The sequence below is a fragment of the Chiloscyllium punctatum genome, chromosome 25 (assembly GCF_047496795.1).
Source record: "Chiloscyllium punctatum isolate Juve2018m chromosome 25, sChiPun1.3, whole genome shotgun sequence".
NCBI lineage: Eukaryota > Metazoa > Chordata > Chondrichthyes > Orectolobiformes > Hemiscylliidae > Chiloscyllium > Chiloscyllium punctatum.
The window spans coordinates 28,418,432-28,432,866 of NC_092763.1; the positions used below are offsets into that span (position 1 = coordinate 28,418,432).

A 14,435-nucleotide genomic window follows, 5' to 3' on the forward strand; every position below is an offset into this window, starting at 1 on the left:
TTGGGATACTGCAGGGAGTAACTCACCTCCTGACACCCCAAGGTCTATCCACCTTCTACAAGGCACAAGTCAGGAGTGTGATGGAATATCCCCCACTTGCCTGGATGGGTGCCTCTCCAACAACACTCAGGAAGCTTGACACCATCCAGGACAAAACAGCCCACTTGATTGTTTGTAGATGTGGTGCCATTCAATCTCTCCATCACCAGCATTCAGTAGCAGCAGTGTGTACTATCTATCTATCTACCTACAAGATGCACTGCAGCAATTCACCAGGGATCCTTAGACAACAACTTCCAAACCCACGACCATATCCACAAAGAAGGACAAGGGCAGCAGGTACTTGGGAACACCACACCTGTAAGTTCCCCTCCAAACTACTCACCACCGTGACTTAGAAATATATCCCTGTTCCTTCACAGTCATTGGGTCAAAATCCTCAAAATCCCTCACTAATGACATTGTAAGTCAACCCACAGCAGGTGGACTGCAGCGATTCAAGAAGGCAGCTCAACACCACCTTCTTAAGGGCAAATTAGGGTGGCACGGTGGCTCAGTGGTTGGCACTCCTGCCTCACAGCTCCAGGGTCCCGGGTTCGATTCCAACCTCAGGCGACTGTCTGTATGGAGTATGCACATTCTCCCTGTGTCTGCATGGGTTTGCTCCGGTTTCCTCCCATAGTCCAAAGATGTGTAGGTCAGGTGAATTGGCCATGCTAAATTGCCCATAGTGTTAGGTGCATTAGTAAGAGGGAAATGGGTCTGGGTGGGTTTCTCCTCGGAGGGTCGGTGTCGACTTGCTGGGATGAAGGGCCTGTTTCCACACTGTAGGGAATCTAATCTAAATAGGGATGGGCTATCAATGCTGGTCAGCCAGTGACACGAGTCCCACAAATGAATTTTTTAAAAACTGCCCTCCGAAGACTAACTCACCGAGAACCATTCCCCTATCCTATTTCTGTACATTTTCCATGACTAAATGTACCCAACCTACACATCCGTGAACACTATGGGCAATATAACAAAGCCAATTCACCGAACCTGCACATCTGTAATGGATCAACGTATTGATTGAACTTGTTATTTAGCTGAAACTCGTGTTTATTGTTCATCAAAAATCATATTTATCTGAAGCTTGCTCACTGCCACAGAGAAACCTGGTCCAATTTCTTCAAATCCTTATGAAAGCCCTTCCATATCCAGTATTTGCCGAATGAATCTTCTTTGGACTGTCGTTACGTCCCCATCAGAAGATTATTTTCAATATAACAACACTCCAGAAATCCTCCAGCCTCTTAAACACTTAATTTGAAAATCCCCTATCTTTGAAAGAAAGTTGCAGCCAGTCTAACAGAGTGGAACTGTGATTTTTGGTGATGGAATTTGTTTAGTCATTGCTCTGATCACCACATATGATGGAAGATTACCTGGAAAGTGTTCATGTAACAGTTCCATCTCATTTCGATTTCCCTTTGATTAGGTTGAAGCTATTTTTTTCACACCAGCAAATCCTAAGTGTAAGTGAATGTGCACAAGAGCATCGTTGTGAGAGGGTTCAGGACTGGTGAGTGTGCTCAGATTTGATGTGAATGTGTTGAGTCTTGCAATATATAGTCACTGTTGGTGTGAGTAAGCTCATCATTGGTTTGTGTTTAGTCTTGGAGTGTGTGTGTGTGTAAAGAGTCATTTCACAGTTTTCCAGGTTGAACTTCATCTGCCACTTATCAGCCCAGCTTTGCATCCTGTCAAGTCCCATTGCAACCTAAAACGGCCTTGACATTATTCACAACTCCACCGATCTTCGTGTCATGGGCAAACTTACTAACCCACCCTTCCACTTCCGCATTCAAGTCATTTATAAAAATCACAAAGAGCAGAGGCCCCAGAACAGATCCATGCAAACACCATTGGTCACTGAGCTCTATGCTGAATACTTTCCATCTACTATCACCCTCTGTCTTCTGTGGGCCAGCTAATTCTATATCCGGACAGTCAAATTTTTCTGTATTCCATGCCTCCTTACTTTCTGAATAAGCCTACCATGGGGAACCTTACCAAATGCCTTGTTAATAAACTCCATATACACCACATTCACTGTTCTACCTTCATCAATGGGTTTTGTCATATCCTTAAAGAATTCAATAAGACCTGTGAAGCATGATGTGCCCCCTCAAAGCCAGGCTGGCCAACTCTAATCAAACTATGCTTTTCCAAATAATCATAAATTCTCTTTCTCAGAATTCCCTCCAATAATTTGCCCAACACCACAGAAGACTGATTGGTCTGTAATTTCCAGGGTTATCCCTTTCTTGAACAAGGGAATAACATTTGCCACCTTCCAGTCATCTGGTACTACTCCATATAGATCATCACCAAAGGTGCAGCTAATATCTTCCTTCGCTTCCCACAGTAACCTTGGGCATATCCTGCCTGGCCCAGGTGACTTATCTATCCTCATGCTTTTCAAAGTTTCCAGCATATCCTCCTTCTTAACATCAACCTATTCCAGCATATCAGCCTGTTTCACAATATCTTCACAAATGACAAGGTCCCCCTCAGTAGGGAATACTGAAGCAAAGTATTCATGAAGGACCTCACTTACCTCCTCTTACTCCAGACACAAGTTCCCTCCACAATCCCTGATCGACCCTACCCTCACTCTGCCTACTGTATCCTCACATAAGTACAGAATACCTTGGGTTTTGCTTAATCCTGCCCACTATGGCTTTTTTTATGCCCCCTTCTAGCTCTCCTATGTCCATTCTTCAGTTCCTCCCTGGATACCTTGTAACCCTCTGGAGCCCTGACTGATCCTTGCTTCTTCAACCTTATGGAGAAAGTGAGGACTGCAGATGCTGGAGTACCAGAGTTGAAAAATGTGGTGCTAGAAAAACACAGCTTCTTCAACCTCAAGCAGGCTTCCTTCTTATTCTTGACTGGATGTTCCACAGCTCTAGTCATCCAAGGTTCCTTTACCCTATCATCCCTTCTTTGCCTCAGTGGGACAAACCTGTCCAGCACTCTCAACAAGTGCTCAGTGTTGGTATCAGCGCATTCAACATCGACGTGAGTGTGTTCAGTGTCGGTGTGAGCATGTTCAGCGTTGGTCTGAGTGTGTTCAGTCTTGTTGTGGGTGCATTTAACTGTTAGTTTTGAGTGTGCTCAGTGACTGATTGATTGATTGTTGCCACATGTACCAAGATACAGTGAAAAGTGTTCTTTTGCATGCTATACAGGCAGATTGGTGCCTGTTGGTGCGAGTGTGTTCAATCTTGGCTTGAGTGAGCTCAGTGTTGGTGTGAGAGTGTTCAATCTTAGTCTGAATGTGTTCAGTCTTGGTTTGACAGTGTTGACTATTGGTTTGAGTGAGTTCACTGTTGGTGTGTATGTTTAGTGTTGGTGTGAGTGCTTTCATTTTTGGTGTGAGTCTGCTCAGTCATATTATCAGTGTGTTCATTGTTGGCCTAAGTGTGTGTGTGTGTGTGTGCGTGTGCGTGTGCGCAGTGTGCTGTCAGTATGTTTGATGTTGCTGAGAATGTTCACTGTTGTGAGTGTGTAGAGTCCTGTGTGAGAGTGTTCACTGTTTGTATGTGTGTTCACTGTGGTGTGAGTGTATACTGTAATCTATCAGGCACTGTCACCCCTTGGTCTGTCCATTATGTGATTATTTGTTGAGTGCTCCGTGAAGTTTACTTTAAACTGGGAACTGAGCCACTCTACAATGGTGCCATTGTTTTCCCTCCTCTCTTTTTATTTACAATTTGTTTCAGTCACATGTTTTTTCACTGCTGTCAGAAGACAATACCCGGTAATTTAGCTGCAATTGCAAGAGAACATAGCCTCTGAACACATCTCCCAAGACCAGATGTGGTCCCAAGACCACTCCTCCCTCTCTCTTTAATTCTTCCTCTTGGTGATCTCTCACAATTCCCAAAGGCAGAGTTCGTACCAGCTTTCCCCTGGATGAACATGACCTTCCGGCCTCCGTACTCCCCAAGTCTTTTTCGCAGGAGAGATGGGTAAGTTGCCTTGGCTGACGCTACTGTTACTGGGGAGTTGGTTCAATGGCATTCACACTTTTCTGTCAATGTTTTCTAACTAATTAGCTCATGGTCATTTCTCAGTTTTAATCTCAAAGGAATATTGTGATTCGACACATTACATAACTGGATTAAGATTACCAAAGCTATACTACACAAACTATGTTTATCAATAAGAGTCTATTTTTATTAAGTGTGTAATTACTAAGTGAGAAGTCTCACTGTTAACACTCAGAAGGATAATGGAAGTCCTGAAGTGTTTCACAAATTTGAAAGTAAGCATTCGTCTGTATCTAACCCTGTGTGGTATCTCGAGACAAAAATAAAAATTACTGGAAAAACTCAGGAGGGCTGGAAGTATCTGTGGAAAGAAATCAGAGTTAATTTCGGGTCAAGTGACATTTCCTCAGAACTGTGCAGTATCTATTCTGGGAGTGTTTGATGAACAACTTTACTTACAGTTTAAAAGAGTAGCGGAATTTTTAAATAATCCTAACCCCCATGCTGTACCTGGATTAGTGGTGCTGGAAGAGCACAGCAGTTCAGGCAGCATCCAATGAGCAGCGAAATCGACGTTTCGGGCAAAAGCCCTTCATCAGGAATAAAGGCAGTGAGCCTGAAGCATGGAGAGATAAGCTAGAGGAGGGTGGGGGTGGGGAGAGAGTAGCATAGAGTACAATGGGTGAGTGGGGGAGGAGATGAAGGTGATAGGTCAAGGAGGAGAGGGTGGTGTGGATAGGTGGAAAAGAAGATAGGCAGGTCGGACAAGTCAAGGAGACAGTAACTGAGCTGGAAGTTTGAAACTAGGATGAGGTGGGGGAAGGGGAAATGAGGAAGCTGTTGAAGTCCACATTGATGCCCTGGGGTTGAAGTGTTCCGAGGCGGAAGATGAGGCGTTCTTCCTCCAGGCGTCTGGTGGTGAGGGAGCGGCGGTGAAGGAGGCCCAGGACCTCCATGTCCTCGGCAGAGTGGGAGGGGGAGTTGAAATGTTGGGCCACGGGGCGGTTTGGTTGATTGGTGCGGGTGTCTCGGAGATGTTCCCTAAAGCGCTCTGCTAGGAGGCGCCCAGTCTCCCCAATGTAGAGGAGGCCACATCGGGAGCAACGGATACAATAAATGATATTGGTGGATGTGCAGGTGAAACTTTGATGGATGTGGAAGGCTCCTTTAGGGCCTTGGATAGAGGTGAGGGAGGAGGTGTGGGCACAGATTTTACAGTTCCTGCGGTGGCAGGGGAAAGTGCCAGAATGGGAGGGTGGGTCGTAGACCCCACCCCTCCAACCGTAACAAGGACAGAACGCCCCTGGTGCTCACCTTCCACCCTACAAACCTTCGCATCAACCAAATCATCCACCGACATTTCCGCCACCTCCAAAAAGACCCCACCACCAGGGATATATTTCCCACCCCACCCCTTTCTGCCTTCCGCAAAGACCGTTCCCTCCGTGACTACCTGGTCAGGTCCACATCCCCCTACGACGCCTCCTTCACCGCCGCTACTACTCTCTCCCCACCCCCACCCTCCTCTAGCTTATCTCTCCATGCTTCAGGCTCACTGCCTTTATTCCTGATGAAGGGCTTTTGCCCGAAACGTCGATTTCGCTGCTCGTTGGATGCTGCCTGAACTGCTGTGCTCTTCCAGCACCACTAATCCAGTATTTGGTTTTCAGCATCTGCAGTCATTGTTTTTACCCATGCTGTACCTGTCCAAGGAGTGTTTGATAAGGATAGTGTCAATGAACCTTTACATTCAGTTTAAATGAGAAGATAGCACAGCTCAATTCTCACAAACATTCATTACCTCCGCCACTGATGCTCAACCGTAGCAGTATGTACTATCTAGAAGATGAACTGCAGAAATTCACCAAAGCTTCTCAGACAGCACTTTCCAAATCCATGACTCCTTCTATCTAGAAGGACAAATTTAAGAGGAAGACCAAAAGTACATGAGGAGCAACAGGCAAATTTTCCCTCCAAATCCCAAAAAGACTGTAAATATTCATTTATGGCATAACTATTGAGGTAAAACATGCGCTCATATTTGGGAGAGATGGATCCTGTGGGGAGTTCCTTCTCCAATCAGAGGTTCTTTCTCTGACACTCTTGGAGCTCAATGGACAGAATCAATGATTTGAGGAGTGGGATGGCAAGCCAGGAAGGAGGTGTAAATCTGGCTGGTCCCAGAGTAGCCATACAATGGAGGCTTCTGACTGCTCCATCACAACACATTATCCATCCAGAACAAAGTGGGGGTTCATAGTTCTTTGACAGTAGAGTCACAGATAGATGGGGTAGTGAAGAAGGTATTTGACATTTGCCTTTGTCGGTCAGTGCATTCAGAATGAGATTTGGGATGTCATGCTGCAGCTGTACAAGACATTGGTCAGGCCACTTTCCAAATACCGCATTCAACTCTGGTCTCCTACCATAGGAAAGGCCTCATTAAACTTCAAAAGGTTCAGAAAAGATGTGCATGGATGTTGCCGGGATTGGAGGGTTTGAGCATTGGAAGAGACTGAACAGACTTTTTACCCTGGAGCGTTGGAGGCTGAGGAGTGATTTTACAGAGAGGTTTAGAAAATCATAAGAATGGATAGGATGAATAGCCAAGATCTTTTTTCTGGGGTAGGTGAAGTACAAAACTAAAAGGTATAGGTTTAAAGTGTGAGGGGAAAGATTTAAAAGGACAATTTTTTTCTCGCAGAGGGCAGTGCATGTATGGAATGAGCTGCCAGAGAGGAAGTGGTAAGCTAGCATAATTACAACATTTAAAGGACTCTGGATGGGAAAATGAATAGGAAGAGTTTTGGAAGAGAGGGGCCAATTGCTGGCAAATGGAAATGGATTAATTTAGGATATATGGTCAGCACGGACAAGTTGGACCAAAGGTCTGAGTCCATTCTTTACAACTCTATGACTCTACCTACAGCCAATCAAGAGGAAGCATCAGATCATGGTCGGCACAACATCGTGGGCTGAAGGGCCTGGTCTGTGCTGTACTGTTCTATGTTATATAGTGAAAGGGGTGGAGTGTGTTTGAAGGGGGGGGGGTGCGTGCGTGCAGTGGCGGCATTGCCACAGAAAACAAGGCCAGAGCAGGCCACGAGTGCACTTACAGGATGTTGAGCCTGAGTCTTGGCCTCATTGGGTGGGGTTGGGGTTGTTAGGACATAGAACATAGAAGAGTACAGCACAGGAATGGACCCTTCGGCCCATATAAGTGTGCCAAACATGATGCCAAATTAAACGAATCCATTCTGCCTGTCCTTGGTCCATATACCTCCAATCCTCGTATATTCATATCACAAATGGCCCTGACACATCTGCCTCCATCACCATGTTAGGCAGCAAGTTCCAGACACCTGCCACACTCTGTGCAAAAAACTTACCCCTCACATCTCCTTTAAACTTTCACCCTCTCACCTTAAATGCATGCCCCCTAGTATCAGACTTTCATCTCGGAGACAAGATTATGACTGTCAACCCTATCTATGCATTGCATAATTTTAGTGACTTTTATCAACTCTCCTGTCAGCCTCCGCTACTCCAGAGAAAACAGTTCAAGTTTTTCCAGTCTCTCCTTATAGAACACACCTAATCCAGGCATCATTCAAGTAAATCCCTTCTGCATAAGCTACAAAGTCTCCATATCCGCCCTGCAATGTTGCAACCCACATTGAATACAATACTCTAAGTGCGGCCGAACCAAAGTCATAAATCTGCAAAAAAACATCCTGACTCCTTTACTCAATTCCCCAACCAGTAAAAGCAAGCATACAATACGTCTTCTTTATCCTATTAATTGCATGGCCACTTTCAGGGAGCTATGGACTTGAAACCCACATCCCTCTGTACATCAATGTTGTTCAGTGTCCTGCTATTAACTGTACACTTTAACATTTGATCTCCCAAAATGCAGCACTTCACACTTGCCTGGATTATATTTGCCACTGATCTATATCCTGCTGAATCCTTTGACAACCTTCTACACTATCCACAAATTCACCAATCTTTGGGTCATCTGCAAACTTACTAACCCATCCATCTATATTTTCATTCAAGTCATTTATATAAGTCACAAACAGCAGAGATCCCAGGCTAAATGCCTGCAGAATATCACTTTACACTGACTTCCAGCCAGAATAACACGCTTCCTTCTACCTTCTGCTTTCTGTAGACAAGCCAATTCTGAATCCAAGCAGCCACATCACCATGGATCCCACGCATCTTAATCTTCTGGATCAGTCTACCTGAGGGACCTTGTCAAATGCCTTACTAAAATTCATTTAGACAACATCCACTACTCCAGCCTCATCAATCACCTTTGTCATCTCCTTGAAAGGTTCAATCTGGTTAGTAAGACATGACCTGCGCCCCTTGGTGGTAGTCTCCATTTTAGTTAGGCTGAGGGGTTCTGGTTGTAAGGGTGCCTCGCCACTCTCCCATCAAATCCAGGTGGAAAAACAAGGCCTCATCTTTAAAGTCACCTCTCAGTAGAAATCAAGATTAGAATAAAACTGAGACACCGTACAACTCATGAACTTACCTGCTGTACTTTTGAACCAGTCTGTCCCTTTATAAAAAAAAACTATGCTCATTGCTTTGCACAGTATCTGACCACAATGTCTTTAATTTCTTCCATGCCGGACATGGGAAGGGGGTATCTGGCTCATGCCTAAGCCGGGGTCTAGGGCGATATGTTGACAATCAAGTGGGTGTGGTGGGATGTGTGTACGGTGAGAAGAAAGGAGCTTCCTTGAATGTTTGATTACCAGGAAAAAGAGAGAACTTGGCTGAAATCCTCATTAACGTATAACATTTCGACTCCCTACAGTGTGGAAACAGGCCCTTCGGCCCAACCGTCCACACCGACCCTCTGAAAAGTAACCCACCCAGACCCATTTCCCTCTGACTAATGCACCTAACACTATGGACAATTTAACATGGACAATTCACCTGACCTGCACATCTTTGGACTGTGGGAGGAAACTGGAGCACCTGGGGGAAACCCACGCAGACATGGGGAGAATGTGCAAACTCCATATAGACAATCGCCTGAGGCTGAAATCGAACCTGGGACGCTGGTGCTGCGAGGCTGCAGTGCTAACCACTGAGCTACCGTGCCGCCCCAATGGTAACATTCGTACAAAATCACATTTAAAACACAGATTTCAATACTTCCATGAAAACTGTAGCTCTGCAGTTTCTTGGATCTGTGTTCTATTTGAATTCTTTTAGTTTTCAATTCCATTAAATATTGACTTTTCTAACTAGTTCCATGTGAGAAGTTTTAATGTTGGGACAAAGAACTGCAATTACAATTCTTTGGGTCCATTTAAGGTATGACTTATTACAGTTAAATCATCATTGCATTATCTTGGAAAGTGAAGTACACGTGAATTAATCAATTTGCTACCTTACAGTGCACTCCAGTGCTGCAGCATTAACTTATGCTTGGGGACCCTGCAGTCATCATGTCTTAATATTGAGGTCAATAATTTTAGGGCCCGAGCACCTTCACCCACCCCCACACCGCAGACCTTGACATCACATGGGCTGCTCTCATCACAGCCAAACCATTTTCCCCCACTGAAGGCCCCTGTTTCTCTGTAGCTTGCCATTATCCATTCCTTTGTCTGCCCGATTGCTTTTGTCTCTCTCTGCGCTCCATCTCCCTACCCAAGTCTTCAGCATAAATACCACCTTTACCTAGCTACAATTAATTGAAGAGGAGTCACTAGACTTGAAAGGCTGACTCTGCTTTTTCTCCAGAAACTGCCAGACCTGTTGAGGTTCTCCAGCAATTTGTTTTTTTTTGTTTTTGATTTCTAGCATCTGCAGATGTTTGGTTTTTTTTGTTTTGTTGTATTGTGTCCATTCCAAGAAATTCAAATTTTCATTTTGAAAATGGAGTAAGAGTCATTTATTAAAGACAAATGAATGAAAGAAAACATTTTATAGATTCCATGTAGAAAAATAATTATGTAGCTATGTACATGTGGATGCAATATTTGTGCCACGTTTACCTGACGTTGGAAGCTATTAAGCTGTTGGGGGAAAATACATTTCATTCCCAAAACGGAGAGATCGGTTTGTAAGCTTGGGCTTCATAAATAAAAACATTGATGTAAAATATGAAGTTATGCTGAATTTTTAGGAATTCCTGGTTAGGCCACAGTTGGAGTACGGCATCTAGTTCTGGCCTCCATACTTTAGGAAGGATGTGGAAGACCTGGAGAAGTTGCAAAGGAATTTCACCAGAATAGTTCCAGGAATGAGGGATTTTAGTGACAAGAGTCATTTGAGGAAGCTGGGGTTGTTCTGTTGGAGTGAAGAGATTGAGGGGAGATTTAATCGAGATGGCTAAAATAAAGACGTGGTTAACATGGGGTTTCCTTGGCCATTTGTGAGTGGAGTTAATTGGCACAATACTGTTGTGTGTTGGGAGTCACATGTAGGCCTGACCAGCTGTGAGCAAATTTTCTTCCCTAAAGGATGTTAATAGGCCACTATTACTGAATTTAGTTTCTCATTACAATTTTATTTAATTAACTCAATATAATATCTGCATTTGTTGTGGTGGGAATTGAACTAATCTCTTCAGATCATTTGTCCATGCCTCTATAATTCAGTAACATAACCATTTGTGATAATTTATCATGGTCTCTAATTACATATTTAAACTCCTTCAATAACTCATTTATTCAACACTGTTCCAGGACTGTACTCACATAATTAATCTTCCTCCAAAGACCAGAAACTGCACTCAATCATCAATTATGGGCTTTCCTTGTATGGCTCATCACTTGAAGAAGTGAATCTTCAGATGCACTCATTACCTGAACAGCTGGTCCTTTGGTCAGAATTTCGGGAACTCAGGTGAAAAGCCAAAGGAGAGCTTTGCTACTTCAGTCTTCTCTGTCTTAATTGAAATTTCGCACCTTATGAAAGCAAGGAGGTAAAGTTGCAGTTGTAAAGAGCCACAGCTGGAGTACGATATGTGCAGTTCTCATCACCTCACTACAGAAAGGATGTGATAGCACGAGAGGGGGTACAGAGGACATTCACCAGGATATTGCTTGGGATGCAGTAACTGAGCTACCAGGAGAGACCAAGTAGACTTGGATTGTTTTCTTCAGAGCAGATAAGGCTTAAGGAGGACATGATTGAGGTGTACAGGGTTAAGAGGAGTATGGACAGGGTGGGTAAGCAGCAGCTGTTCCCTTTGGTTGAGGGGGTCAATCATGAAGGGGCATAGCTTTAGGATAAGGAGGAGATTCAGTGGGGAGAGGAGAAAAACCTTTTCCCCTCAGTGGGTGGTGGAAAGCTGGCCTGCACAATCTGGGAAGGTAGTGGAGGCCAGAAACCTTACAACCTTTAAAAAATATTTGAATGAGCATTTGACATGACATAACATTCAAAAGTGTGGGACAAGTGCAAGAAATTGGGATTAATGACCTTTCTGGTAGTTTTGGTGGTGAAGACTCAATGGGCCAAAGGGCTTTTTCTGCACTGTATTACTCCATGGCTCTAATGTGTACAGCAAGATAAGGATAATATGCATATTTGCAACTGATACAGGAGGGAGATCTTCAGACCATTTCTGTGCTAGGAGCAACAGCATCAGCGTGGGGGGTGGAGGGGGTTGTGTGGGGCTCTACCTCCATAATGCCGCAGCTAATATGCTAACAGAAAGATGAAAACTTTTCTAGGGAAGGGTTTAAATTAATTTGGTAGGGGAAGGAGTGTTGGGAAGTCGTCATTGCCGTGTATGAATTACAAAAATTTAGTATACAGGGTAGCAAATAAATAGCAAAGCTAATAGATGTTATTATGACAAGTCTCCCCAGAAAATGTTCCAGTAAGATATTTACATACAAAACAAAAGGCCTGGGCTTGAGTTCCACCTGTTCCAGAGCTATGTAATATCAACTCAAAACAGGTTAACCAGACAATATCTACAATGCTGAGAATATGTTGCTGGAAAAGCACAGCAGGTCAGGCAGCATCTGAGGAGCAGAAGAATCGACGTTTCGAGAATAAGTCTTTCATCCTGATGAAGGGCTTATGCCCAAATCGTCGATTCTTCTGCTCCTCAAACGCTGTCTGACCTGCTGTGCTTTTCCAGCAACACATTCTCGACTCTGATCTCCAGCATCTGCAGTCCTCACTTTCTCCTATTATCTACAATGTTGGATCAAAATAATCTAGAATGCTACTATGTGTCCCTCTCTCCACCTCTTCCCTCACTTTCGATGGTCTGCATTACCCTTAATCGACTTTGACTATAAATTACTCAGTTGGAAAACATGGGTGATTTATTAGCGGTGGTTACTAGATGGAAGAAAATGCCATAGGTGATTTGGAGATGGGGAAAATAACTGTTAAAATATGTGTAAGCATATTTCTGGATATAAAACAACACAAAATATAATAGAATATTATCAACTAGTGAGGTAGTGGTAGTATCCTCACCTCGGAGCCAGGAAACTCAGGTTCAAGTCACACCTCACACACACACCTGTATACTTACACACCCACGCAGACCCTCTCTCATATACAAGCTCTCTCTCTCTCTCATACGCATATACATGCACTCCCCGAACTCTCACCCGCACACGTACCCTCTCACAGGCGTATACCCCATCACACTCACACACAAACTTAACCAAGCCTACATACATACATATACACACACTATCACATGTACAAACTCACTGTCCCTCCTACATGCGAACACATAAGTGTATTTGTTTTTGCAAAATTACATTTTGTTTTGCTCAAAAACTTAATGAATCCATGCAAAACTTTGTAAATCGCACTTTAGAAATAGAACCAATCTAACTCAACATTGAGACACAGACAGACATCACACCTTTATGTATTGTCTGAGCTGAGGTAGCACCTAATGTTAGAAAATGTAGACCTTTCTCGAGAGTGTAATTTAAAAGAAATTCTGGGATTTAGATATCAAAGAATAGAAACCAACACATCCCATTCTAAAAGATGAAAGACTTGATCTAAAATCGTTTAACGTATCATCATATCGCCATGACACTGTATTCATTTGGCTATAAATTGTGTCTCATGATCTTATACTCCACAACCACCTGAAGAAGAAGCAGCGCTTTGAAAGCTGTTTCCAAATAAACCTGTTGGACTATAACCTGGTGTGTGATTTTTAACTTTGTCTACCCCAGTCCATTACTAGTTCCTCCAAATCATAATTGGAGGAGGATTAACTTCAGCAAAGTAAAAAGGGATCTGTTTGAGATACATTGGAATGCAATGTGACCAAAACAGTAATTAAGCAATGACATGACTCAGAAAAAGAGATGGTTCAGGTCCAGAGAAATAAGCAGAAACAAAATGAATTAGTGTTTCAAAATAATAATGTGGAGGTGCCAGTCTTGGACTGGGGTAGCCAAAGTCAGAAATCACATGACAACAAATTATAGTCCAACAGGTTTATTTGAAATCACAAGCTTTCAGAGTGCTGGCCCTTTGTTAGGTGAAGTGGAGGGAAGTGCACAGGCACAGAAGGTATAGCAGAGAGACCATTGCAAAATAATTCCAGATAATTAAGAGTGTCAAAAGATAGTACAAATGGTGTGAGTAAAATGTCAACAGCCGAATAGCAAGTGAAGGGATGACCTATAATCCGATTAATTAAGGCAGAGAGAGACAAAAAAAATCAAAAATAAGATGGTGCAAGAGACAAATCAAACTTGTCAAGGTTGAGAGGTCATAGGAAGTTACCAAGGGGATGGTGTCAAAATAATAACTAAGAAACTAGTTGGAGTTTACAACCCTGTTTGACTGCCTTGAATAAGGTCTTTGATGATTAAAAGAATTGATGAGGGTTACACTGTTGACGTTCTCTCTCGAAAGGTATTTGACAGAGTATCACATAACTCTTTTGTTGGCAAAATGGAAGCCATAAGATTGAAGGCAGAATTGAATAATTGACAGAGTTGAGAGTATTGATTAGCATTTGTTTTTTTGGATTGAAGGAGCGTGTACAGTGGAGCTACCCAAGGATCTGAATTCGAAACACTGCTCCAGTATTTATCCTGATGACCCTGATGAGTATGTTATTTTATAAAATGCTGGTTCAGTTTTCACTAGAGTACTAAGTTCAGTTCTGGACATGCAGTTGACGAAGGATAAGAAGGCTAGCCGGGATGCTGAGGACATTTACTAGAAGAGTAAAGGGATGCAGGACTTCAGTTATTTGGCTGATGTTCAGCTTAGAGCAGAGAAATCTATTAAAGAATTCATGAATGGGTTTGTTGAAGCAAAAGTCTTTCAATGTTAACAGTGGTGGATGTAAAAGAGTCTCCGCAATTACACAACAGGATCCTTCTGAAGTTCTGAACTGTTCATGTATATAAT

General features: G+C 43.3%; 1 protein-coding gene across 1 annotated transcript in view; it reads left to right on the forward strand.

The window, feature by feature from the left end:
• The first annotated feature begins 3,846 nt into the window (after window positions 1-3,846).
• Window positions 3,847-14,435, forward strand: part of LOC140495651 (TSC22 domain family protein 3-like) — a 32,643-nt gene continuing 22,054 nt past the window's right edge. The window contains exon 1 of the mRNA XM_072594642.1: window positions 3,847-4,019. Within this exon, the coding sequence (XP_072450743.1) occupies window positions 3,964-4,019 (56 nt within the window). The 5' untranslated portion in view covers window positions 3,847-3,963. The remainder of the gene's footprint in view (window positions 4,020-14,435) is intronic.